The sequence below is a fragment of the Ochotona princeps genome, chromosome 27, assembly GCF_030435755.1.
Source record: "Ochotona princeps isolate mOchPri1 chromosome 27, mOchPri1.hap1, whole genome shotgun sequence".
NCBI classification, from domain to species: Eukaryota; Metazoa; Chordata; class Mammalia; order Lagomorpha; family Ochotonidae; genus Ochotona; species Ochotona princeps.
This window is the reverse complement of record NC_080858.1, coordinates 18,213,504-18,241,079: the sequence shown is the minus strand read 5'-3', so window position 1 is coordinate 18,241,079 and position 27,576 is coordinate 18,213,504. Positions and strand designations below refer to the sequence as shown.

The following is a 27,576-nucleotide window of genomic DNA, read 5'->3' as shown; positions in this document are numbered from 1 at the left end:
GATTGTTTATTTTTTTTAAAAAAGATTTATTTATTTTCTTACAAAGTCAGATATACACAGAGGAGGAGAGACAGAGAGGAAGATCTTCCGTCCGATGTTTCACTCCCCAAGTGAGCCCAGTGGCCGGTGCTGCGCCGATCCGAAGCCGGGAACCAGGAGCCTCTTCTGGGTCTCCCACGCTGGTGCAGGGTCCCGAGGCATTGGGCCGTCCTCGACTGCTTTTCCCAGGCCACAAGCAGGGATCTGGATGGGAAGTGGAGCTGCCGAGATTAGAACCGGCGCCCATATGGGATTCGGGGACATTAAAGGCGAGGACCTTAGCCACTAGGCCACGCCACCAGGCCCCACCCTGATTCTTTAATCTTACTGGCACCATGATGATAAATGAAGTGTCAGGGAAGCCGTCAGCTGGGATTGACATCCTTGTTACACATTTCAGCTGCATCGTAACTGATGCAACCAGAGAATGTGTCGGTGTGTGTGTGCTCTGGGTCCAGACCTCCCGGTTCACCTGGCAGCCGTGCCGCTGACCGCTGGGCGTGAGTCACCGCTCCTCCTCAGCTCTGCGTGTCCGTCTGCGAACACAGAGCATGCCTAACTCATTCTGTGACACTTCCAAAAGTTTGAAGAAAATGGAGTCTTGTTTGCACACAATGTTGTAGCTCCATGGATCATTTTTTCTTATGTCCTTTCTGTGGAGTTTTTGAACCCTCCTTGTACGGCTGATAGAATGAATACACATATATATACACACATATAATGTCTATACACATGTGTATATTCATATATGTGCTTTTTATATGTGCACATACTATAGTGTGTATATATGTGAATATAGTGACATTTATTTTAACCATTTTTAAAAGGTTTATTCAATAAGTTTGCCTTTATTTACGGAAAGGTAGAGTGACAGATTGAGAAGGAAGAACAGAGAAAGCAAGACAGAATCTTCCATCTGCCGGTTTGCTGCCTTGACACCTGCGGCAGCTGGGGCGGGGCCAGGCCGGAGCAGGAGCCAGGAGCTTCCCGCCGCAGCGGAAGCACATGAGCAGAAAGTTGAATGGCAAACAGAAGAGCCAGGATTTGAACGAGATACAGGCGTGCCAATCACTAACTTTTTTTTTTTGAGAATTTTATTTATTTTATTATTTTTAATTCATTAATTACATTGTATTACGTGACACAGTTTCATAGGTACTTGGATTCTCCCCACCCCTCCCCAAACCCTCCCACCATGGTGGATTCCTCCACCTTGTTGCATAACCACAGTTCAAGTTCAGTTGAGATGCCAAGCACTATCTTAACCCACCACGCTACAATGCGCGTGCCCCTACAGCCTAACAATTTTTAAAAATTAATTTCATTTTATTTATTTCTTTGAAAGAGTGGTAGAGAGGCGGAGCGATTCATCCCACATGGATTGGTTCAGGGCCAGCAGCTTCTTCCAGGTCTCCCACGTTAGTGGCAGGGACCCAAGCACTTTGACCATCTTCCGCTGCTTTTCCAAACCATTAAGCAGGGATCGGAAGTGGCACAAACTTGTTCCTGTGTGGGTTGCTGGCCCTGCAGGTGGCCACTTTTACCCTCTATGCTACAACGCCAGCCCCATCATCCTAATGGTGTTTAACTGAGCAGTGCTATAATGTTAGTTATCTCTACCTAGTTGTGTGATGGCCTTTTGCTTTTCTTAGCTGTTCTTATTGTTGTAACCACATGCACCTTCTGCAGACACCGGCTTTATGCCTGTTACCTCCTCACACCATTGTTCTAGAACAACTTCATAGATTAACCTGGCACCGGCTATAGCATAATTTCTATAGAATAATGCATTTGAAATGCCAGCCTTAATTATGTTCAGGACATAGCCCATTTTGACACCCACACAGCTTGAATTTTATGTGACCTTGGAGTACCTATTAATGTTCCAGCTGTCTCCTCTCAGCTTGAAGAAGCAGAAGATATAACCTTTTGCACCCCTTTGCACTCTGCAACCCTAGACCTGACAGCAGGTAATCAGAGTTCCTACCAGAAAGAGAGCAGGCCCAGATCTTGACTTCCTGCTCTGCCTGTCAGCGGTGCCCCTGGGGCACAGAGGAACGCCATTTCCCTATTCCCAGACCTCATTGCACGCTTGGGCAAGCCCTCCGTTTCCTCTCTGGGACCCTTTCTTCTGCTAGATGTCCTCTGTTTCAAGGCCTGGGCGCAGCATGACCTCTTACCTTTTGATCCTTGTCCTCGCTGCAGTATCAATAGGACAAGGCACAGTGTAGGGCACCAGATCATGCAGTGGGCCTCCTTGGGATTTGGGGATCCACCTCTAGTTTCCTCCATTGGCCTGAAAGCCACTTCAGCCCTAGGGCTAACTATGCTCTCAGGTCGAAAGTTTTAGGTGCAAGAGCATGCTAATATGCCTGAATAACTCTCCCAGGAAGTTGCCAAAAACTTGCTTTGACCCGTAAGAAAATGCCATCTGATCTCTTTCCAATAAGGAGGCTGGGGTGCAGTTAGATTTTATCTACAGAGGAGGAAGCTCTCGGCTAAGGAGTTGTCTTGCTCTTTTCCCCACACCAGGACTCTTCTGCCTTATCTTTGGGCCACACCAACCCCAGTCCTTACAAACGATTGAGAGCTTAACCCACCTCTAGCCACTTGGCTCATTTGAAATCCACTCCCTTGACTGCTCTGTCAGCCTTTGTCCTGTGCTGCTAAAACCGAGGGAGACTTGACCACTCAGTGTCTGCTGCGTGGCAAGAGCAGGAAGCCCCTCTCTGCTTGCCTGTTCATCCACCAGCTAGGGCAGCCTGCTAGGAACGTCCAGGCCTGCCCAACAGTATCAAGCATTGAGGCCTGGGGTACTCAGTTACCTGTTTTGTTTATCTCATTCCCTTTCATCAAATGTTGATGAAATTCTAGGAGCTTTACCTCGTATTCCTTGTTTACAACCTAGAACATGTGCAACTTGTACACTTCAAACTAGAACAGTGTACAACTCGGGCCTTGTAGGGAAGTTCAGGGCCACTGGCGTGTTGGGATGGGAGAGCTCAAAGCAGCAGACAAAGGTTCATGTCCATAGAAGGTTCCCGAGCCAGCCAGTGGTTGAGCCTCACAGAGAGCAGGGCCTGGAGGGGTGGAGGGGCTTCCTGCCACTGCTTCGATAGCCTCCCACAGACTGGCTGACAGAAACAACAGATGTACTAGCTACAGTCCTGTAACGGTGCAAGTCCAAAACCAAGATTCTGCCTGGGTTGGCTCCTCCTAGGGGATACGAAGAAGGATGTGTCCCAAGACTCTTGCCCAGCTTGTCTGGTTTGCTGGCCATCTTTGGCATCCATGGGCTTTGAGATCTCTCTTTTGTTCATGTGGAGTATTCATGTGTGTCCCAGGTCCCCTTTCTATAAGTCATATTGGATGCTTAAAATGACCTGACTTTAACTTAATACATCCATGAGGATGCACTTTACAAAGAGATGCTGTAAGGCTCTCTGGAGAAAAGGAATTCAACAAAGGAATTGGGTGGGGGTATTCAACCTGTGATGGGTAAGAGAATTTGAATATGGATGTGGAATTTTTTTTAAGATTTATTTACTTAAAAGAGTTACAGAGAAAGAGAATCTTCCATCCTCTAGTTCATTGCCCAGATGGTTGCAACAGTCAGAGCTGGGCCAGACCAAAGCCAGGAGCTTCTCCTCTGGTCTGCCACATGGGTGACTTGGTCCCAAACAATGAGGCCATCTTCAACTGCTTTTTCCAGGCCATCAGCAGGGAGCTAGATTGGAAATGGAGTAGCTGTTGCACAAACTGGTACCCACAAGGGATACCACCATTGTGGGGAGCAACTTTACCAGCTCTGCCACAACACCTGCCGGAATCTGTTTTGAATTTCCACCTCAAGGTCTAACTCTGTATCATTCATAGCTTTCACTAATCTTTTCAAAAACTATGCTGAGATGCGGTGTCTTCTAGAAAAATGTGGACCAGTGGACTGAGGCTGATGAGAGAGCCGCTGCAAAATCTGTGGATTTCTTTCTTTTTCCAGTGACTTCACTAGTCTCCTTCACAGCCCTAGGGAGAGCCTGGGGATGTTGGAAGTGCACTCCTGTTAGACGTAAACGTCACCTTCACCTTTGTTCTACCCTGGAAATTTCCCAACAAAATCAGTGACTTCCACCAGAGGCAGGATTAGCTCAAATGTTGAAGCATTTTTAGTCGAGAAACTTCTAGTAAATACCAGAAAAGGGGATGAGCAGCCAGACCTTTAGTTACAGTTAGCACATTGAATGTCCTAATTTCCTCTGGGCTCTGTGGTGATGATAAGGGACTATTTGTGGCTGTAGTAGAAAGGTTTGGGGTCAGAAAACACTTTTAACCAGAACCTGGCTTTTCTTTTTCCCTCTCCTTTTTGCCCTCATGAACCCATTACTTGGGGCTTCCCCTCCTATATCAAGACCTTCAGACCAAAGGCAGGGTGAACAACTACCAGTTTCCCAGCTGGGTAGCTCAGCTCACCCAGAACAAACCCAGACATTCAGACCAGACCAAAGAAAAATCTTGTTTAAGGCAGGAGACTCCTATCAGGATGTCCTGCACCCATGTCTGCTGGGTGTATTTCCTGTGTCCGGAGCCTCTCCACCTGCTGGCTCTGCTCTCCTAAATTTCCACACCCTGTTGCCAACTTATAATGACAGAGGCAGTAGGCAGCTGGGTGGCAGCATCAGAGCCCAGCCCATATGTGGGCGCATGCTTTACAAAGGGAACCAAAGTCAGAAGGTCTCCCTGCAGGCCTGCCAGCCTCCACAGTGGTATGCACAGACCATCAGGAGCCTGGAATTAAATACCCTAAGAACCAGGTCTCTAGCGCTAACATTATCAACTTCATCAAATACTTCCTCTTTGAGTGGTGTCTGCAGAGAAATAAATAAATCAAGCTCTTCCAAGCTCTGTTCCCACCCAGCTCCTGAGTCAGAAGTCAAATTTGAGTTGAATTATCTGGAGCGCCAGCTAGCCTCCCTGCTTGTTCCCAAAGCTCTGGGCAGGAACGGAGAGTGAAATCTCTCCAGGACATGACATCAGTTCCTCTTTTACCCTTGGCAGGGGAGTTCTTCCTCTCATAGTCTTCTCAGCCTTCCTAGGGCCTGCCTTGAGTCCACACCCACACACTGAGCTTTGCTGCCCAGCACTTCAAAGAGTGCCTGCAGGTAACCAGATTACTGACCAACGCCTGTGTCCCTTGTGAAATTTATAAGACAGGAAATGGATTCAGGAAATGGGATTTCTCAGTACATGGTCTTTATCATCCTTAAGTATTTTTAAACCTTAATAAGCTTTTAAGTAAAGAGAGACATTCTGGAAATGGCATCTGGCAGAATATATATGGAAGTTTAGAGAGAAGCTATCTTATGGTTCCTTATAATGGTCCTGTGCTGTGACAGATGAAAAATGCACCATGGACAAAAGATAGATTTGTTTTGATGGGTCTCAGAATTGAGATCCGTGTTAGCTATGGGAAAGAGACGCATCCCCAAAAGATGGTGGATCGTTTCTGTCAGACTTATGTTAGCTATTAAAGTTAGCTCCATTGGCCTCGTCAGTTGCCTTGGAAGCATTTATATGCATTTGAGTTGAAGTGGGGACATTAGTACTTGAAACACAAATCTATATTCTTGCAAGCTCAATAAGTATGTTACCAAAAACATGTGTTTTTTTAATGATGGAGAACATGAACACTATATGGAGAGAACCGTATACTGAAGCCACCATATAGTAGTCATGTTTTGGTTCAATTACCAGCCAGTCTTGTTTGCTCTACTGCCCCCACTAGTAGCTCCATCATTTTGGGTTGTTTTCAAGTAAATCCAGCCAACATCTGGTGGTATGTGCCCAAATTTGTCATGATTTCACAGTCAGTGTTGTCATTTAGTATTGCTTCCTCTCTGTCACATGTATCATGTTAGTGGTCACATTTTGCCATTTGAGACAGAATCCAAGCAAGGCTCCGTACACTGCAAATGATGGCAACGTCTCCTGTTACATCTCTTGTAATCTAATGATTCTTATCCAACCCTTCTGGTGTGTTTGAATGATTTTTTCCTATCTACTTAAAGGAGGTAGCCATATCAGTATAACTTTTCTTCTATGCTTAAAAAACAAGTTGAATATCTCTTGCCTAAACTGTGTAGGATCAGAATTGTTTCAGGTTTCAGATGTTAGAATGTGTGCATCTATATAATGAGACTTCTTGGAGATGGGACCCAAATCGGAACACTTGATTCAGTTATAGTCCATACTCACCTTATTCACACTATAACCTAAGGATAGTGTTTTAATTAATTTTTTTATTTATTTATTTTTATTGGAAAGTCAGATATACAGAAAGGAGGAGAGATAGAAAGATCTCCTGTCTACAGGGTCACTCCACATGTGGCTGCAACAGCCAAGGCTGAGCCAATCTGAAACCAGGAGCCAAGGAACTTCTTCCGGGTCTCCCACGCGGGTGCAGGGTCCCAAGGCTTTGGGCCGTCCTCGACTGCTTTCCCAGGCCACAAGCAGGGAGCTGGATGGGAAGTGGAGCAGCCAGGACTTGAACTGGAGCCCATATGGGATCCCAGGCATGCAAGGCAAAGATTTAGCCGCTGAGCCATCATGCCCTATCTTACATTTCATTTCTTTCAGACATGTCTGTTCAAGGCTATCACACTGGGCCCTATTATGTATTTTTAATAACTTTTTTACATTAATAAGGCACATAGAAATGTTTTCCCAGTTGCAGCAGCATGTTGGTGTGCAGACGTTTGAGCTGTTAGAACCTTTCAGACTTCAGAGTCTTTTGGTTGTTCTCAAGATCTCTGCTTGCACGCTGAGTTCCAGGTGTGTGATGTGCCCCGCTGTGGTCTTCTCTGTGTTCACCCTGCGTACCAGTTGCTGAACAGCTTGGAGTTTCAGGTTTAGAACTGGGAACAAGCTAGCCTTTATTTTTTCCATTTTTCTCCTATCCTATTATTTCTATACATTTCTTCTTGGAATCTCTTGGTATGTGTATTTACCATGTGATATTGCTCTACAAGTTCTAGGATTTAACGTTCACATGTAATTATTTAATTTATTTAATTTATTTATGTCTTCAAATGACCAACCCATGCTTCCTTCATCTCACTCTGCTATGAAGCCGCACAAAATTCAGTCTTAGATTTTTAGATACTCTACTTTTCAGCTATAGAATCTTCATTTTTTTAAACATTTTTTTCCTTTTTTACTTGAGAAAGAGGGCACGGCCGTCTGCTGGTTCATTCCACATTGATTCCTGCAGTGGCTGGGGGCGTGGCCAAGACTGAAGCTGGGAGCCAGGCACTCAGGCCAGATGTCCCTCATTAGTGGCTGGAAACCATCAGCCCTGCCATCAAGGGTCTGCGTTAGCAGGCAGGTGGAGTTGTGTGTTAAACCCATCTACCCAGGAGTGAGAGAGGCACTTTCATTGGTAGCCTCGATGTCTACCCCTTGATTTCTTTCTTTTTTGACAGCTGCTGTCTGTCACCATTTGTGATGATCACTTCCTTTAAAACAGCTAATATGAACGAGCTCAGTACTTAAAGTCCTGTGTTGATCACTGTCACATCCAGGCTCTCTGAAGGTCTATTTCTGTTGGTTGCTTTTTCTCTTGATTACAGGATCCATTTTCCCTCTCTCTCTCTCTCTTTCCGTGTGTGTGTAAGATTTATTTTTATTGGAAAGGAAATGCGTTTTTTTGCATAGGCAGTGTCTTCATGGACAAAGATGGCATCTTTGACTTGCTTTCCCTAGACCATGAATAAGAACAGGGACCAGCAAGCATGCCCGCATCTTTGATGAGAGGATTCTGAGAAGTGATATGGCCGCAGATACCTCATTGAGATGGATGTGAGGCCCTGTAGAAAGCTCCCTTTTCTCAGGCAGGACACCTGTCCTTCTGAGCTTACCAAGGATGCCTGGAGTCACATGTGCGCTGCTGTGCCCCCAGAGCTGCTTCTGGTGCTGAGCTGTGTGCCCTTGTGATGTTGTTCCATCTGGAACCTTCGAGTGGGATGGGTAGAGAGATGTCGCCCCTACCTGTGCACTGAGCACCTACACGCTGTTGAAGGTGCTTTCAGGCACAACAAGATTGTCATTGTGTGAGTTAGCACCACTGTTCATGCTGAGAGCAGGTGTGGCGTGACTCTGTGCCCCAGTTTCTAAGTGCACAAGTAACAGATATTGTAATGAGTACACAGGTTCTAGAATTTCACCGGCATCTCTTTTTCAGTCCTCTAACTGGCTTTGCGACCCTGGCAAATGCTTTCTGCCTCAGTTTTACCATCCATAAAATAGAGGTGCCAATGATGTCTCTTGCTTAGGTGTGCTGTAAGTAAAATTCAATGCCTGGAACCCAGGATTTGTAACACTGACATTACAAGCAACACTTTCTCCTGGAGATAGAGAACGTGAAAGTTTGCTTCTGAATGGAAGTCAGAACACCGAGAGAGAAACCCCTAAAATCCTCCCCTGTCGGACAGCCATGTGGAAGCATCGAGTGAAAAGGCACTCGGCAGGGCAGGTGGGCTTCACTGTGCCCCTCAGCCTCTGCTGGGACGGAAGGAAGGTTTGTAGACATTCCTGTCTGTGGCTGGAAATGAATATCAAGTATGTATACTTTCATTTCTTTTTTAAAGCAGTGAAACAGGCACTTTGTGTCCCAGGAAAATGGGGCTCCATGCACACATGCCTGCCCCACTGTTGATGGCCTTTGGAGCCACACTGAGGTCCTGTCCCACTGGGTCCCAGGCTCTGATGGTCTCTCCCTCCACCCTCCAGATAACTGTGTCCAGAGGACCCCCAGGCCGTCCGTGGAGAATGCGCACCACAATCCTCCCACCATTGAACTGTTGCACCGCCCTAGGTCACCCATCACCACGAACCACCGGCCTTCTCCCGACCCCGAGCAGCGACCCCTCCGGTCCCCCCTGGACAACATGATCCGCCGCCTCTCCCCAGCCGAGAGGGCCCAGGGACCGCGGCTCCACCAGGAGAACAACCACCAGGAGTCCTACCCCTTGTCAGTGTCTCCCATGGAGAATAATCACTGCCCACCGTCATCCGAGTCCCACCAGAAGCCATCCAGCCCCCGGCAGGAGAGCACACGGGTCATCCAGCTGATGCCCAGCCCCATCATGCACCCCTTGATCCTGAACCCCCGGCACTCCGTGGATTTCAAACAGTCCAGACTCTCCGAGGACGGGCTGCACCGGGAAGGGAAACCCATCAATCTCTCGCATCGGGAAGACCTGGCCTACATGAACCACATCATGGTCTCTGTGTCCCCTCCTGAGGAGCACGCCATGCCCATTGGGAGAATAGCAGGTGAGTCTGCCCATCCCCACCCCACGTCAGCGTCGGGCAGCATAATGAAGCCATGTTGCCTCCTTAGAGCCCCACACCATTTGCTGCCTACAAAGGCTCTAGAAGCAAGTGGAGACTTCCATCTGAATGAGGCACACTCCCTAATGGTCTGGTTAATGAGCCTCAGAAATGTTAAGAAAGAAATGTCCTACATCCAGCTTACAAGGAGAGTCACATCAGAACCATGGCGAGGTGAAAACATTGGAAATAAAAGGTTTATGAGCATGCTAATAGCCCTATCCAGAAGTTTCCAGCAGCTAATTAATGACCAGACACGGCATAAAGGACCTGTGTCTGAGACTCAGCCCTGTGGTTCCATCCTAGGGGCCGGACTGCATGTAGCTTTACCTGGAGGGGGAGGTTGCAGACAGGTCCTGCTGGGGCATCTGGGCAGAGCAAGCCACTCCCGAATTCTTATTAGGATGACAGGCCCACATCTGCTTGCCCAAGATGAGAAACCAGTGCCAACCAGGGAAATAAAACCCAGCCGAGACATTTTTGCTTGTCTGCCATGCCATGGTTTACATGAGGTCATTCTGCAGAGGCCTGATTCCCTAACAATTTGGCATGCTTAACTTTTTTCCCTTCACAGGTTACTTGTTACACACTGGTATGTACAAGCAAATGCTCTAATTATGCAACTGTCCTAACACACAATGTCTTATTCACGGGTTTGGGTGAACACCTCTAAGAGCTAAAGCAGAATGGAAGTCCTCTGTGTCATCTCTTCAGTGCGCAAGCATGCATTGGGCACCTGCTGCGTGCCAGAATGTGCCACAGAAGCAGTACAAAAGGCAGGTGGGTTTCGACTTCAGGAACCGAAGGTGGCTTTCCTAGGGTGACAGCTTAATACCCAGTGGTTATGTTGCAGTAACTGGCAGAGGCCTGGAGGTAGGTAAGACTGCCCAGGGGAAGGCAAGGCATGCCTCTGCCTCCAGGAGCAGGTGCCCCACTGCTCACAGCGGCAGGTGCCCCCCAACGGGCCTCTGTCGGCCTCTGCACCTTTCGCTAGCCTTTTATCTGGCCCCCAAGTGCACCTCCACTATTGCTTGCTTGCTTGCATTATAAGTAACTTAAATGGATGTATTTTTAAAGGCCTAATGAAAAATAACATGAAAGAACCTCCTAGTTCATGGAGGAGTGGAATTAGAAGATGAATTTTGAATAAGTTTTGCACAGTCTGTAGTTTTTCAAAATACTTTTATTTTACAAAGTTCTCATGAACTTTTGAAATATTCCTTACATGTTTGGAAATAAATTTTTTAAAAAAAGTGGTGGGTGAAGGGTAGGATATACAGTTGAATAAGATTAACTATGAGCTAATTCAGGGTCATGTTAGTGGGCTGACAGATGCCTGGGGTAGTTACATTATTGTCTCCACAAACAGGTTTGTAAACAATTGTTCGAATGAAGTTCTACAGATACAATTACTGGTTTATAATTCTCAAGACAGTTCTTAGAGGTGGCTTAGTACTGCTTAGATTTGTTGATTTGTGGAAGGGTGCTTTTTGTTCTTGCCTTTTTTTTTTTTGGTACAGGGAAACCACAGAAGCAGCTGGGCCTAAGAGGGCCAGGCCTCTGCCGAGGAGTAGAGAGGGGTTGAGTGGCGCCTGCAAGCTTGTCCTTGCTGCCCACTTAGCAGCTGTCCACAGGACTGCCATCCAGGGCTTGGGCCTCATCACGATGCCTCCTGTCCACATTCCACCTCCTGCTCACGCCGTCTTTACCACAGACTTCTTGGGAAGCTGAGAGAAGCCTGTAACCTGAGAATGAAATTGTTTAGAATTAGTGTATTCCATGTTAGCCTTTTAAAACACCCTTTTTTTTTTTTCAGTCTTGCCCCTCAGCATCAGCAGTGCTGGATGAGCTGCAGTCTCTGGAGTTGAGTCCATACAATAGGGTACCAATCGCAGGAGGAACCTGGGGACCTAGGGTTACCCTCCCTGGACAGTAGCAAGAGCCCTGGGCAGTCAGCAGATGCCGGTAGAACAGCCCCTGGGCCAGAGCTTGTGGAGGGGAGGAGTCCTTCCCTGTTTTCATGGTATGTTCCACATCTCTAGAGGGCTGGGTGAACTGGTCAAACCCAGTTCCTGTATCGTTTGCCTCAAGCCAAAAGGTGCATCTCGGGTAAATGAGAACCTGCAGCTCTGCCATCTACCGCGATAACTCTCTGTTCTGAGAGACTTTGCTTCTTTGGGGATGCCCTGGTCTCTCCACCTCAACCCCACCACTTTCTGGATTTTTCAGATCCTTGTGAACGTGATCCTGTGCACCCAAGGCACTCGACCTCCAATAAACGACGTTATCTCGTTGATAACTGTTCTGGGGAGTCAAGGGACCTCTGAAGCAGCTGTTGGGACAGGTTTGCTCCTTCAGCCTTTTTTAAAGAAGCACATTCGAAATAGAGGTGCTACAGCGTGCACTGTGATGAGGTCGCAGCCCTGCAGGGCACAGGAGCAAACACTGCTCAAGAGTGTGGTCAGAAAACAAAACCCCAGCCTTACCCTCCGGGCATATGAAAGGCTCTAAGATATTCCCAGACGATGAATGCTTATGAAAAAAGTATGCTTGGATTTCAATTTCTTTGCACAAAAGTAAGCATGTTTTAATTCCATTTTCAGATTTTTCTGAAGATGTATTTGAAAGGCAGAGTTAGAAGACAGATCTTCCATTAGCTGGTACTATGCCAAATGGCCACAATAGCCAAGGCTGGAGCAAGCCGAAGCCGGGAGCTTGGAACTCCAAACATTCGCCCATGTGAGTGGCCGGGACCCAAGTACTTGGGCCATCCTGTGCTGCTTTCCTAGGCACATCACCCAGCGAATCAGTCCAAATTAGAGTCCCAGCCACTCTACCTCTGATCTAGCTCCGACAGCGAGCTTAGCCCACTGTACCACAATGCTGGCCCCATTTTTTGCAGAGTTTTTAAGCTGATAATTTCCTCAGACACAGTGGGATTTAGGCCTTCAGTACCTTCCTTGTTAAGGCACTGCTCTGCATTCTTACCAGTAAGAGCAGGCATAAGGATGTCTAAGACAGTCTTTATCATGCAAGAGCTTATCACAGTTATCTATGGAAAAATGCATGCTACATCTTTAGTTTCTGCTTTTCTACTGATCTGTGCTTCTTAGAGATGGGTCTGATGCAGCGGCTCAGCAGGCTAATGCTCTACCTGTACTGCCCTCATCCCACATGGGAACTGGTTCTAGACCTGCCTGCTCCAATTCTGATTCAACTCCCTGCTTATAACGTGGAAAGGCAGAGGAGGATGGCCACATGTTTGGGCCCTTGCATCCACATGGGAGACGTAGAAAGAACCTCCAGGTTCCAGATCAGCTTGTTTCGGCTCCAGTCATTGTGGCCAATTGGGGAGTGAACCAGCACATGGAGGAGCTTGGTCTGTCTCCTCTAAATCTGCCTTTCAAATAAAAATAATTTAAAAAAAAAAAAAAGGATTTAGAGACCAGGAGCTCATTCCAGATGGAGAACATTTCCAGGAGCAAAAGCAAGGTAAGCTGCAGTATATTTTTATTTCAAGAGTCCAGGTCAATTAAAAATGCATTATTTTTTAAAATTCCTTGTTCTTTTTACTATGGCTGATGTTGGAATGTATCCTACTGTTAACTGCATGCAAGGCAAGGCAGAATCCTTAGGCATTTACTAGGTGAAAAACCAAAAGAATCAATAAAGGAAATTCAGCAGGTGCTTGATAATTAACTACAGACTACCACTTAGATCTGGGTATAGCATGTAGTTCACTTGCAGAGTTGCTACTTTTCAAAGATAAGATGTGGAATGGCTAGCCTTTAAGGGACAGCGTTGAGGCTAAGACAGCAAGCACCCCAAGTCCGGTTTGCTGATTGGCCAGTGGGCTAGGGAGCAGTGAGCAGCTTGCTGTTCTCTCTGTAGTGTTTGCAGGAAAGGACAGCCAAGAGGGTAGAGGCATCTCAGCCTTGTAAAACTTTTTTCTACCTGCCAAAGTTTTACTGGCCTGGCTTCCAGGCTATGGATTACAGCCAGAGGTCCCCTGGCTTTGAGCACTTCCCCGAGGAGGAAGAGGTGCCGCGCTAGTGCTGCCGGGAGTCGTGTCCACCGTGGACAGCGGCCCCTCTTTGGTCCTGATCCTGTAACCCATCTGCTGTCTCTGAATCACCCCAATGGTTCTAAAGAGGATTCTGGTTACTGGAGGTCGAACTCCTTGAGTGAATGCCTGTGTACAATGGGAAATCCCTCCTGGGGTTTCATTTCTCTGCAGTCAACTCCAGTCTGAAAACAGGAATCATTTCTACAGTTTTCCACCTAAAAAATCTGTACTATAGTATATTTTATATTATGAATTATTTGTTAATTTCTACTTTATTACCACAGGTAGGATATATATGCGCAGGTGTATGCATATAGATTATATATTATATATAAATATTATAATTACAATAATATTGTATAATTACATATTATATAGATATATAATATACACATAATGTAAAATATAACTATATGTATTATATAATATATAATCTAGGCATATATAGATTATATATTTATAGATTATATAGATTATATAATTATGCAATATTATTGTATATTTTATGTAATATATAATACATAATAATTATATTGTATTATATATCTACACATAGAAAAAACACATTTCCTAAAGTACAATTCCATGAAAAAGTGGAATTAAAATGTTATTTTGGATCAAGAGATTTTGAAATCCATGCATACAAGGGGTCCTCTGAATATTCATGACAAATGCCTAGTATGAAAAAGCACTAAATACATTTCAAACCTTTTGCATCAGAAGCAGCTTACCTTTAAGTTTCATTATCCATGAACCTTTCCGAAGTACCCACATGGAGTGCTCAGTGCTGCTGATCTTGGTTGTCCTGGCAGCCCCCGCGGGTCTTGGAAGACATCCTGTGTGGGTAGGCAGAGGCCGCTTCTGTGGAGAGTCCCTAGGACTGATTTCAAAGCCAGAAGTGTCATTTACCATTCCCAGATAGCAGGACTCCACTGTACATCCCCACTGCTGCTTTCTGACCTGGCTTGGGAAAGAACCAAGGATTTGTGATGACCAACAGTGGCCTCTGGGCCAAGGCTCATTTTTGCAAATTGTGTTTGATTGGGAGCAGCCACGCCCATTGGGTTAACATTGTGTTCATGCTGCAACCCAGACTGAAATAACCTAGACGTTGTGCGGCAGTAAAGGCTTCCGAGCTAATCCTTCCTAGAAAAATGTTGGCTGTCCCCTTCCCCCAGCATGATTTATCTGGGTGGTCAGAATGCTCGGAGTCATAGGCTGGGGACAGGGCAAAACCCTGTCCCTGCCCTCAAGGGCTTACTTGAACTGGAGACGATGAGGTACGTGTGAGACACGGAAAGGGAACACGAGCCATTGATGTCAGAGAACAGCCAAGGCCTGGGCTGCGGGCTGTGTTGGCAGGTGGAGAAACAATCCTAAACACTTGATAACATCAGCGTAAACATGACTCAGTAAAAGAAATGGTTTCTTTGAATTGTGTAGTGACTTGGTCATGTGTTCAAAAATGACCCTGTGTGTGCTGTTGTTGTACGAGACAGGGGGACACGGCCTCTGAGGCCACATTCCATGCCTTTGCTGGCCTAAGGTGCTAAGTCTCATGCCTTATGCCAAACAAGTTCCTGCTTCAGTTTTAACTGAAGAAACCCTCTAAGTTACTTTCAGTCCTCAGTTCCCTGTCACCTGAGGTGGACCAGCTTTTCTGTCTCTTGTCCCTTCCTTAGCCTTAACCCGAACATCTGCTAACCAAGATCAAGTCAAGAATTGTCTTGTAATATGGCCTTGGCCCATTGGCTACACAAAAGCAGAGATGCTGGTGTGTACAGAGTGGGCTATTCTATGTCATGGCCCATCCTAATAGAGAACATGCCCTTCTGTGGGTACTTCTCCAATTCCGCTGAAGTCCCAAAGTCTCTTTTGAAAACAAATTGTGAGGATATCACAGGCTGTTTGGTGGATCTTGTAGCAAATCAGATATAAAATTCCACCCCCCCAGCAAGCTTACCTCTCCACTCCCAGCCCTCTTACAACAGGATTTCATGACCATCGTTCAGGTCTTTAAAAGCAGCCTTCTGGAATTTAAGAAAAAAAAATGTATTATCTGCTAATGTTACCTTGACACAAGAGGATTCTAATGAAGGAGATGCTGAAACATCTTATTTGTCACCTGAACAGTGTGTTGGGTGGGTTGTGAGTTAGACCCAAGAAGTTCACTCTGAACTTAGATGAAGAAAATGTGTCTGAACTGGGGGCTAGTAGCTCCAGGCTGGTTCTCAGGAGCCACGAGCACCAGTGGCGGGGGTGGGGGTGTCTCAGTGGGTTCTGACACCTTGCTCCCACCTCTGCTCCTTCCTCAGTAGCGTTTACTGCTGGTGAAATGAATTTCAGATGAGGCTCTTGAGTTAATTCCTGTTGACAGTGAGCCCTGGGAGCACAAAGATGGCATAGAAGGAAGTTGAAAGAGATTAGCATGGAAGTGCTGGAGACAGTTCTCATCCCTGGGCCTTGAAATAGAGGGGGGTGTGTGCGCACGTGCATGGATGTGGAAATATCTGTTTGTAGGAACGAGAAGAGAAGGTTGTAGAAGACCCCAAGAGGCTAAAGAACTCTGATGTTCAGTGCTACTCCCTCCACACTATCTCACTGAGCTAACCAGCCCCTGGACCAGGGCACAGTCCACAGGCAGCCTGCAGTGTGGGCCTGCAGGAGAGCCAGCATGGTTAGACGCTGGTTGACTCCCAAGCAGTGGCGCCTCACGCCCCTGCAGTCTCCTTTCCTCACCGGCAGTGATGAGAGCACGCCTCTGTTCTGGGCACTCTCGACTATAAAGGAGACAACATGTTAATGTCTTTCCTCGGCTTCACTGCAGAGCTGTGAGCCTGTTGATACAGGACAGAGGTCAGAGGAGAGCCTGTGTGTACCCCTTTGAGACCACTTGAACCTACCCACCTGCTTGTGGAGTTACTTGTGCTCCCCACTTCCTCCAAGGATGGGCCTCTGATCCACACAGGAGCTAGGGTGCGATGAGCCACAGGGAAGAAGGAAGGGTCTTCCATTTCAACCAAACTACCCCAAGTGGCTCCAACTTAACTTGGCTGAGTCACTGCATCCTAGTTTATCATGAACAGACTAAGCAAAGAGCACTGAAGAAAAAGATTCAGGACAGTGTTGGGGTGAAAGAGAATTCAGGCAGCCAGAGGACACTGGATCACAGAGAAGAGTAATCTCCAGAGTGCCTGCCTTGCTGCAAGGCCCAGAGGTCAGTTCCCCATTGAAGCAGAGTTCCTACCTCCGTAACGGGCTCCCAGGCACAGGTTCGAGCAGCCCAGCCTTCTCTTCCCCGTAGGTAACTGAAGAGGTCAGAAAGATCCATCTTAGCTTGCAGCTCTGTTGTCCCATACCAGAAAGCTTCCATTTGTTCTCCCACTCCCCAGCATACCACCGTGCACATATGGCTTCTGTTTTCGTAAGCCACAAAGAAAAGCGCGAGCAGCTGCCCATTGTAAACACAACTCCATCGTGCTGGGTTGATCAGCTTTCTGCCTTCTAGGTTATTGCTGATCCAGCATGGAGGAGGGGACGAAAGAATGAGGGGCAGGTAGCCCTCAGACTGTCAACTTGTGTGTCTGTGAGCAGGGTTTGTCAACCTCGACACTCTGGATCTTTGGCCCACATACCAGTTGAGCATCTCTTATACCAGATGCTTGAGGCCAGAAATGTTTCAGACTTTCTCAGAGTTTGGAATATTTACATATGCAGAATGAGAAATCTTGGGCATGGGACCCAAGTCTAAACACAAGACTCATTTATGTTTCAAATATGGGAGTGCTTCAAAAAGTTTGCAGAGAATTGGGTCTTTGGCACGGTGTGTAAGACTCCACTTGGAATGACCACACTCCGCATCAGAATGCCTGGGTGTGAGTCCTGGCTCAACATGATTCCAGCTTCCTGTAGATGCATGCTCTGAGAGGCAGCAGGTAGGGATGACCCAGGAACTTGAGTCCCTAAGACCCATATGGGAGACCTGGAATGAGTTCCAGGCTTCTGGCTTCAGCCTAGCCGAGCTCTGCCTTTTAGGGGCGTTCGAAAAGTAAGCTAGTAGACAGAAACTGTCTCTGCCTTTCAACATTTTTTAAAGACTCATGGAAAATGGAAGCAAAAAAAAAATGTAGGTATAGAAAAATTCGGAAATGCATACATGAGACCTTCAGAAAGCTTATCAAAGTAGGTATGAAAATGTTAAGCACAGACGTCAAAAATGATACACCGAAATGACTGCTGAATTCCATATTCACAAACTTTTGAAGTACTCCCATACATCTCAGGACACACAGCCCGGAAGGCACTTTATGCACTGCTTCTGTGCACCTGCATTTGCACTACAACCTGTCCTGTGAAGTCAGCGGGGACTCTAGTGACATCACATCAGTGCTCAGAAAGTGTAGTTTTGTACCGCTGCAGATTTCTTATGGGGTACTCACTCCATCATTCTTGGGTCGTGGTGAGGGATTACTCTCCTGCTTGGCAAGTTGTTAGCTTCAGGAGCGGAAGCCAGAAATCCTGCTTGTCAATAGCAGCTTCCACCAGACATTCCTTCAAACAGGGCCAGATGTTCCCAGCTTGGAAACACTGTTAGAAAGCACAACAGCAACTTTTTAAAGTTCATTAAAAATTTAGCTTTCATGGGAAAATCAGATACAAAATTTTAAGATTTACTTATTTTTATTGGAATGACAGATTTACAGAGGAGAGACAAAGATCTCCCATCCACTGGTTCACTCCCCAAGTGGCCACAATGGCCAGAACTGAGCCACTCCAAAGCACGGAGCCAGGAGCTTCCTCCACGTCTCCCATACGTGTACAGGGTCCCAAAGCCTTGGCTTGGGCCATCCTCTGCTGCGTTCCCAGGGCACAAGCATGGAGATGGATGGGAAATGGAGCAGCCAGGACACAAAACAGCACCCATGTAGCATCCTGGTCCATGAAGGCCCTAACATTTAAATGTTAAACAATGGTCCACACCCTCTGCCTGTGCATTGTACTCATGGGATCGTGGTTCACAAATATCCATTTAAAATTCTCCTGGGATCATTAAAATGACATAAAATGACTTTCTTCTATGCTTTCCCGAAACGTTAACTACCATCAAACAGCCCTTTGTCAATAACTTGACTGACTTGTTTTTTAAACGTCACTTCTGCGTGATCTCTTTAGAAGCTGTGCTCATTGTGTGTGCATGGCCCATCTCTACGCTCAGCTCAGTGACTTCTTACAATGCGTCTCGGGCTGGAGACAGACGTGGGAGACTAAAATACTTCTCCCTAACCACAGGAAGAGATTTTTTTTTACAATGTCTTTCAGCTGCACATGCCCAGTGTACCTCACCCAGCAGGAGACAACTCTGTCTACAATTGGGAAAGGACATTTGCTTGAGTTACAACTTTTCATAAGCTTCCTCTCAAAGAATCTAACATTTCTCTAAAATATTCACATGCCTTCACACTGAATCCCTGATACTTGAAACACATGTAAAATATCTTGTGATTTAAGTCAAATTTTATGTGTGTAAGGTTCAAGTATTTGGTGGGATTAACTTGTTGGTAAAAGTTTGGGATTTTGTTATTTAGCAGTAACCATTTTCATTGATCATCAGAGATTACCCTACCTGTGTAGACGTCAGTTTCAACGAAGCGTGCCAGTTCCAGGTGAACCATGATAAGATCTCCACATCCTGTGCAGGCTTTTACATTTTTAAAACAAACGGCACGATTTGAGATGCGGTAGTACAAGAAGGCGAAGCTGCAATGTAGCCAGTTATTCTTCTCATATGAGAAACATTTTTAAAAACAATCAACAGTGCTATGAAAGCCACTCACACTCTGAACTTGACACAGTTCCTCTCTCCATTAGTGCCAAATTCAGTAGGTCTTAAAAGTAGGCACATTTTTATCACTCAGGTAACGTTACCTTGGCTGCACCGAGAGTCACTGATAATGTTGACAGCTTGTGTGCAGCTATTTGGTGGAGAAAGTTGACAGGTTACTAATATTCTGGAAGTTTAAGGTCAAGTGCGGTCCCTGGTAAGCCCAGCTCCATATCTGCCCAACTCGGAACATTCTAGACCCTAATTCAATGCCTCTGGAAAACCACACACAGCCCTAGGGTGATGAAGCCTCAGCTTGGGTCTCATTTGTGTTGCACCGTTTCTGGAGAAGTGGGACTGTGCCATGATGAACATCAGACAGCGGAAAGCTCTGTGCACGGGGAGGGGAGGTGAACCATCTCCAGCTCCTCAGCAGCCACTGAAATGACCAAGAGGACAGCCAGTGACTGCTCACCTGCCTATGGACAACATCTCCTTATATCCAACTGTGAAAGGCAACTGCAAGTCCCTTTATTACTAAATCTTATTTAACTGAACACACTTGAAGATTCTAACGTCCTAATCCACAGGAATACCAAAGTAGTCATTTGCTGCTAGAAAAGCAAAGTATATCTGCCATTTGATGGGAGAGTTGGAAATTTGGACAATTAAATCATAGGTTAGTTCCTGTCTGGGTCTATGCTACCACAACTAAAGTGCTCCACAACTGGGGAACTTATAAACACACTCATTTCTCACATGGAGGCTACGAAGTCCGAGATCAAAGTGCTAGCAGACTTGACATCTGGGGAGGGCCCATGTTCTGGCTGCTAGCATCTTCTCACTGTGTTCCGAGACACAGGCAGGGATCTGGGGGAGGCGGGGGGGAGAGTCTCAGGCCTCAAGGAAAAGGGTGCAGCTCCCATCAGTGAGGGTGGAACTGAGAGGGGAGGAGCTCCTAAGTTATCGTGACCTTGGACACTAAGAGGGTTGGATTGTTCACTCACAGCTTTTGGGTGACATGTAGAATTCTAGGCCCTGAGGTAAGAGTTATTAGGAGAACAAACCATGTGAGACGAGGAGGTGGTGACAAGGGAGTCGGGCCCTGGGCCTACCTGTCTCATCTTCTCTTAAGGCCCTTCAACTTGAGCTAGGTGACTCCCACTCTGCGCAGTGACCCTGCTCCTCAAGGCAGCCGAGGCTGGGCTGGATGCTCTGGCAATAGGAACACAAGTTGGGGTGGTGATGGAGTGCTAGCCAGCTACGGTTGTTGGGATGGGGTTCCAATTCTGTTATTGTAACGGTGTGTATTGTAAGAAGGACACCACTGTCCTTACCCAACACACAACAAAAACACCATCACAGTAACTGTTAGACGCAGAAAATACAGAGGGGAGTATGCGATGAAGGGATGGTAAAGATTTAGGGTCCCTTTAAGTTTAATCAAAGCTTAAGCTTTCTGGAAAATGTCTTTGAACAGCAATAGGAACTGGCAGAGCTGGGTTTCAGCAAGGGTGCCCTAAAGCAGAATCAAACTTTGCAATCAGATTTTATAGATACCTGCTCGCTCATTTCTCCAGGAATAGAAATCCTACCAGGAAGCGTGGCTGAGCATGGGCTGCAGGGCTGCTCAGAGCCTAGAATCCTACATATGTCACTCGTAAGTTGTGAGTAAACTAGCAACCCTCTCACCCCAGCTTCCTGGTCTGTAAAATAAGAATAGTAACAGCACCTGCTCCTAAGGTGATGTAAGGGTCAAGTGGAATGCTGCTGCTTGAATAGACAGCACACAAATAGCACACAGTAAATATCTGGCTGATTTTTACTGCTCTCTTTACACTCGCATTACCTCTAATACAATAATCCCATAAAGTGTCATTATTCCCAGTTCATAAATGGAATTAGAACCTCAGGGAGACTTACACTGGCCTAAGGTTGCCTCATGGAATTCCCCTCGCGTATCTATCGTAACAAAGGGTACCTTTCTTTCTCAAGGAGACAAATATATTGGCTCTAAGGCACTGTAAGGCTCAAGTTGGACACTCTCTTCTGGGTGTGCCTGTTCCAGCCCTCATCCCATGGGAGAGATAGCACTAATGCGGTTGGTACAGAAGTCTAGAGTTCAAACCCAGTGACCTTGAGCAAATTATTCTAGCCTCCCATGCAGATTAGAAATAATATAGCCACCCTGCAGTTGGCTTCAGCATCCCCTTGGATACTCCAGGTCTCAAATCTGCTGATACTCAAGTCCACTATGCACAATGATGCAGTAGTGTCATGTAACGTAGACATAGACTTCAAACTATGTCTAGGTTAGTTAGAATGCCTGACGCACATCAATGCTTAAATAGTTTTACTATGTTGTACAGAGAATTGTGACAAGGGACAAGAAATCTCTATTCATGTTCAGTACAGACTGCCCCCTACACACACGCCCAGTATTTTCAGTCCAGGTGTTACGCTTAGACATTCAATCTTCCGTTACCAACCATTCTATCTAATGCCTGCCACCAACAGGTGCTCTCAGAATCATGTAGTCAATAGATGCAAACGGATGCCTCTTGTTCTCATCTGGGGGCCAGTCCAGCATCCACTAACTCCAGGAGGTACATGTCCAGCTCACCTTCCCATCGAGGTTCCGCTAGAGGGCTAACCACACACGTCACAGTACAAACACAGAAAGCAGAACGCACCAGAGGTCTGCATCCCACATCTGTCTTCAACACTGGCACACAGTCAGAAGCCTGAGTCCAGTCCTGTGCCAGGCCACGCTGACTGCACTTGTCACCCTCAGCACGTGACGGAACATCCACTCTGCAAGTGGAAGAAGTGATTTTTCACAGAGTTCCTCTCCACCATGATTCCATCCTAATACAAGTTTTAAAGATCTCCAAAGTGATTTAATAAGAGTATCTAGATTTCTTTTAAAACCCATGCTAGCCACAGCTCCAGAAGCAATATCACAAAGCCACAGAATGTTTTTCATACAGTTTTTTCATTCATCACACCTCCTCCTGGTCATGTCATAACCTACTCAATTCTCAAATCTTTATCCATTCAGTATTTGTCACCAACACCAAAGTTACATTAAACCCCACCTTTTTTTTTTTTTTTTTTAGCACTCCGCAGTACTGAGACCATTCCCATCCTTCTACCCTTTCAGTCCACTTCCTGAGAAAGTTCATATATAGAGTTGGCTCCCTGTGTTTCATCTGGGCTGTCTTCAGGTTCAAGTTGAGGTCATGACCATGAGCAGATCACTTCCCTTCTCCAATTTGCATGAGGCAGTCAGCTTAGATGACCTGTAAGGCCTCAGAGTTCAAAAGTCAAATGTCCCCAATACGACCTCACTGGATGTCCCTGAAACTTGGCTTCCTCCCTGTGCAACAAGGACATTAATCCCACTTCAGTCTTTGCTGGTGTCTTTTCCAATGCCTGCCCATGCTGCAGCAACATTTTCAACAGTGTTTTCCTTGCCCCTTCTCTCTGCAGACTGCAGACTGCTGTGGGATTACGTCTATCAGCTGCTTTCTGACAGCCGGTACGAAAACTTCATCCGATGGGAGGACAAAGAATCCAAAATATTCCGGATAGTGGATCCCAATGGACTGGCTCGACTGTGGGGAAACCACAAGGTAAAAGGGCACGAGAAGTGTGCTCTGCTGGACGCGTGCAAAAGCGAAGCGCGTCTCCCTGCGGTGAAGGATGACTAACTGTCCCGCTTCCTAAGTCTGCCCGTCATTATTGAGCAGATTCCTCTCTGCGCGAACAATTACATAGCTGCAAGGGGAAGGAAATAATTAAAGATGCCTCTTTCCATTTGTCACTCAGGCCAGGTTCCCGTGAACTCAGCACATCCTAGCTTGATGGGGCTACGTGATGAGTAACCCTTGTTTCCACTCGCCTCGACCTGGCTCTGCTACCCCTGTTGTCATCAGGTGCTGGATGACAGGGAAGTTCTGTGGGGCTCTGTGACTCAGAAGGGACCTTGGAGAAGCGTCACTTCTGCTCAGTTAGAAAATGCCCCTGTTCACAGAAGCCCATTCCAATGAGGAAAGCACTTACTCTAACGAGCATCACTTCCTTTCCAAGCTGGGAAAAGGGAATAGAGGTGTAAACAAAGCCTTTTAGAGAAAGAAGGACCCACGTGTCCAGAAGTGAAACACGGATAACCATGATCCAAATAACAGGTGGATCGCCCTAGTTGGGGGGGTGGGAGGGGACACCATGGTGGCAGACCCCAGATGAGCAGAGAGGGCAAGGAGAGGAGTCTGCCAGGCCCACAGTGTGCTAAGAAGCCAGCCTGAGTGCTGGCCCCATGCAGGAGGACCCAATGCAGGCCAAATATGGCAAGGCCAGCCGACACTCCAGTGAGTGAGTCACTGAGAAAACTCCTGCCCTTCTTACACAGTGAACGAGCCCTGGGGCTCACAACCGCTGTATTCTTGCTGCCACAACAGGAATTTAAACCCCCCAAAATCTCTTCCTTAAAATGACAGAAATGCAAGACAGGAAGGTCACTGAACTGCAGGGAGATACAGTGTGTGGGTCCTCGAGGTGAAGGACGACCCCAAGATAGGGGGCCCTGCAGAAAATGCCATGGGCATGGTGAGGGCCGCTGCGGAAGGTGAAGCAGGGCGGCCCGCTGCGGGATGTGCTTTCCTAGCTGCAACACTGGAACCTTCACAAGAAGTGACTCACCTTCGGAGAAAAGCATAGCCCAGTGTCTGTGTGGCAGAGGGAGGGACCTGGAAGGGTGCAGCTTAGCAGGTGAAGTCCCCTAGCTGGCAGGGCTACAGGGAGCAGCTCCAGGGTTTTAACAACTTTGCCGGTGCCTTTTTGAGGTTCATTTCATTGTATCTTGGCGCTTTTTCCCTCTTCCTCCTTTGAACAAACAGAACAGAACCAACATGACCTATGAGAAAATGTCCAGAGCCCTGCGCCACTACTACAAACTCAACATTATCAGGAAGGAGCCAGGACAAAGGCTGTTGTTCAGGTAGCACTTTCTCTCCTTGCCTTCTTCTGGGAGGATTGTTTTAAGGGGGAGGCGGCAGACTGTTAAGATCTCTACCCGTCCATCTGCTACCCAGAGACACATCACCCCTGCAAATTAGTGTCAGGCACTGGTTTGTTAGGATTCAAGGACAAAAAAATTTTTTTTTCTTGGATCTGTGCTGTCGGAACCAGAAAGCAGATAAACACAAGGTGACTCACCAGTCAAGCAACGCGAACCCTGTCACCTGGCATTATAGCCCAGTGTAGCTAAAGGGAGCCATCACAGTAACCTTGTAGAACAGGAAATTCAACCTGAACTTGCATGTTACCAATGGTCTGAGCCCCTTCCTGAGCCAGTGTTTGTCAACTGCAGGTAATATCCCATAGGAAGTCAGGCAACAGAAGTGCAGGTCAGTCACTTGAGTCGGAAAAACACTGCAGGTGCAGCTCATGCTGCCTGCGAGGGTCAGCAACAATGGGCAGAAAAGAAAAGCTATAGCCACTGGAAGGTGACAGACTTCCAAGAATTTCAACAAGAGAATGGTTGAACTAAGGAGGGGCAGGTAAGTCGTTTCCAAGGAAACAAGTCTTGGAGGCCAGACTTGCCACAGTTGAAGGCTTCTTGGTAGAAACCCGGATGTGTAGCCAACCCCAGTGTTCAACTGTGGGTAGCCTTTACAGGATCCTTAGGTGTCACAGAAAGGTAGATTTCAGAATGGACTGCTACCATAGCAACTCTTTGATAAGCAGGCAGAACATTAGGAGTGCACAGGACTTAGGAGGATTCCAGGTTAACATGAAACTCAAGATATGCAGTAAGACATGAGCCACGACTGATGCAAGAAAAAGGCTGACGGACTGGAGTGCAGGGGTTCTGCTGGTGGTAACTGAACAGCTTCCAAAACCCAGGAGTAGCAGTGATAGGGGACGCCAGGACACTGGGCCTTGTCAGCTTTTGGAGTGAGGCAGGGAAGCGTGAGGCTGGAAATGGCCCGTGTGGACAAGGCAGAGAGGATGGGGAAAGAACAGGTACAGGCACAGGACACCGACAGCCAGGCTATCTTACTGAACCTTACAAACCATCCTGTGATATGTTACTGCTGTGTTTCCCCAGCGAACCAGTTTAACAAGGAGATAAGGCTTGGCCCCACACTAAGCCTTAATTGTTGAGTGGATAAGGGATAACCAGAGAGGTCTAATTTTCCAAGTTCTACTAAGTTGACCTGACATCCAAACTTTGCATTTGATGTCCAATTGTGTCTTTTAAGAGTTTGGGTTTTGACTACCATTCCCTAGGCTCATGATCTGGACTAGCAACGCACAGACAGCTCCTGCGGTCTCTGTAAAATAAGCACAGAGCAGTGGGCAGCTTCATCAGGCTTCATCCTGGATCACGCACCACACAGTCTCACCAAGTACTGGCTAGTTCGTACTCACCCTGGGCTTTTTTTTTATCATTTCACTCCTTTTTGGTTGATGAAGGGATGCTTTTTCCATGATTTGTGCTATTTTAGCGTGCATGTCTTGGTTCAGTAGCTCCTCAGATGTATAAGGGACTTCTCAAAGTCTATGAAACAAACAAAAAAAAATTCAGTGCAAAGACATGTTGAAATTCTTGTTTTCCATAACGTGCACTACAGTCAGAGATATTCAGCAACCCACACCTAGCTTCGCCATAATGCCCGTTTCTTATGCATGACACCCTTTCGGTTATGGCCATGATGCCGTTAGAGTTCAGGGTGGCGACACCTGCAGGACGAGGTAAGTTCTTGACTCTCTCATCTCCTCTTCCCAAGGTTTATGAAGACCCCGGATGAAATTATGAGTGGTCGAACAGACCGGCTGGAACACCTTGAATCCCAGGAATTAGATGAACAAATATACCAAGAAGATGAATGCTGAGGGACGTATGCCTCCCCACCTCAGTGGGCCAGCAGCCAGGGGGGCCTTCGCCCAAGTAGGACTGCCGCCAGCTTGACGCAGCAGGCAAGCTGAAGAGGTGGCAAAGGAAGAGACCCAGAAATGGCAGGGACACTCCTCTTGCAGACCAAGAGGGACCCCATTGCACCTTAGACAAACCACCCAGCAGAGGCGGGGCTGGGACGCCAGCCTGGGACTCCATGTTGTCACATGTCTCCTCGTTTGCAACCTCTCCCTCTGGAATTCCTTCCCACCCCTTTCCATCATTTGTTAGTTTCATGGTGTTTGTTTTTTTTTTTTAACATTCAATTTGATTTTTCATCGTTCATACAGGGGAAGACATGTGATGTTTTCCTATGGAAATATATAACTATTATGTATGTATATCTTTTTTTCCAAGTCTCACAAAATACAGCAAACCCAACTGGTCAGGGAAAAAGTATTTGTACACAGGTGCAGAAATGCGGATGTGTGTTGCTCTTGCAGTTGGGTCTTGGTTGAGGGAAAAAGCTTTCACAGAAGATCATGTGAGAAAGAGCTCTCCTTCTCCCAGCTTTTCCTTCTTTCCCTGGCTTCCCATCCTTCCGGTCCTTGCCCACTGGTGAGCTTCAGACATTGAATTTTGAGGGCTTGTTGGCATTGAGTAAGTCCAGGGCCTAGACTCTGCCCAGCGGCACAAAGTCCCACCTGAAGGATGCTCCTGGAGTCTAGGAGGAGAAATACTACTGGGGCAGTCATCCCTGGGATGATTGTGAAAATCACACAGCCCAGGAGACTGGGGAACAAGGCTGGCCAACATACTTGGGAAGCCGACTGACAGCTCAAGATGAGCTTGCAAGTGCTGCAAAGCAGAAACCAGGCTGAAGGATTCTGCAGGTTGTTGAGGCAAAGTGAGACAGCCAGTGGCCCTTGGCTGCAATTCCAGAAGCCGTCTTGTGCTCAGTTTCTTCCCCTCACCTGATGCTTTCTTCCTAGTGCTTCACCTTATCAAGTTTTCTGGCTCCTTCTGAACATAGAGATGAGAGGGGAGGATACCCAGAGTGCAGAGTCACTGCAACCAGAGCCTGCCCACCACTGGGCTGATGGGAAATCCCAAGGTGCACTGCACTTTCCTCCACCATGGCTATTTCAGAAAGGACCCACCTGTGGCTCTTACCCCCAAAATAAGGTCGATTGTCTTAAAAAATCATGACAGTGCCACTACTTGGTTCTCTTGATACACATTTTAAAAAACTGTTCCAGGCTTTTTTCTTTAACCATCTACATCGACTCTGCCAGTGTAGGTTCAGACAGACGGTATGTGGGACTCCCAGGCTTTCTTTAATCCAGAAGTTTAGGCTGGCCTCAC

The 27,576-nt window shown here is 46.8% G+C and overlaps 1 protein-coding gene across 4 annotated transcripts in view; it reads left to right on the top strand.

Annotated features, from left to right (window-relative positions):
* ETV6 (ETS variant transcription factor 6) overlaps nucleotides 1-26,738 on the top strand; it is a 230,812-nt gene extending 204,074 nt beyond the window's left edge. For all 4 annotated transcript variants that reach the window (XM_058655716.1, XM_004592569.2, XM_058655715.1 and 1 more), the window contains 4 exons: nucleotides 8,821-9,366; nucleotides 22,803-22,945; nucleotides 24,209-24,309; nucleotides 26,105-26,738. In XM_058655716.1, coding sequence (XP_058511699.1) covers nucleotides 8,821-9,366; nucleotides 22,803-22,945; nucleotides 24,209-24,309; nucleotides 26,105-26,210 — 896 coding nt within the window. In that variant the 3' untranslated portion in view covers nucleotides 26,211-26,738. The remainder of the gene's footprint in view (nucleotides 1-8,820; nucleotides 9,367-22,802; nucleotides 22,946-24,208; nucleotides 24,310-26,104) is intronic.
* Nucleotides 26,739-27,576: the final 838 nt, after the last annotated feature.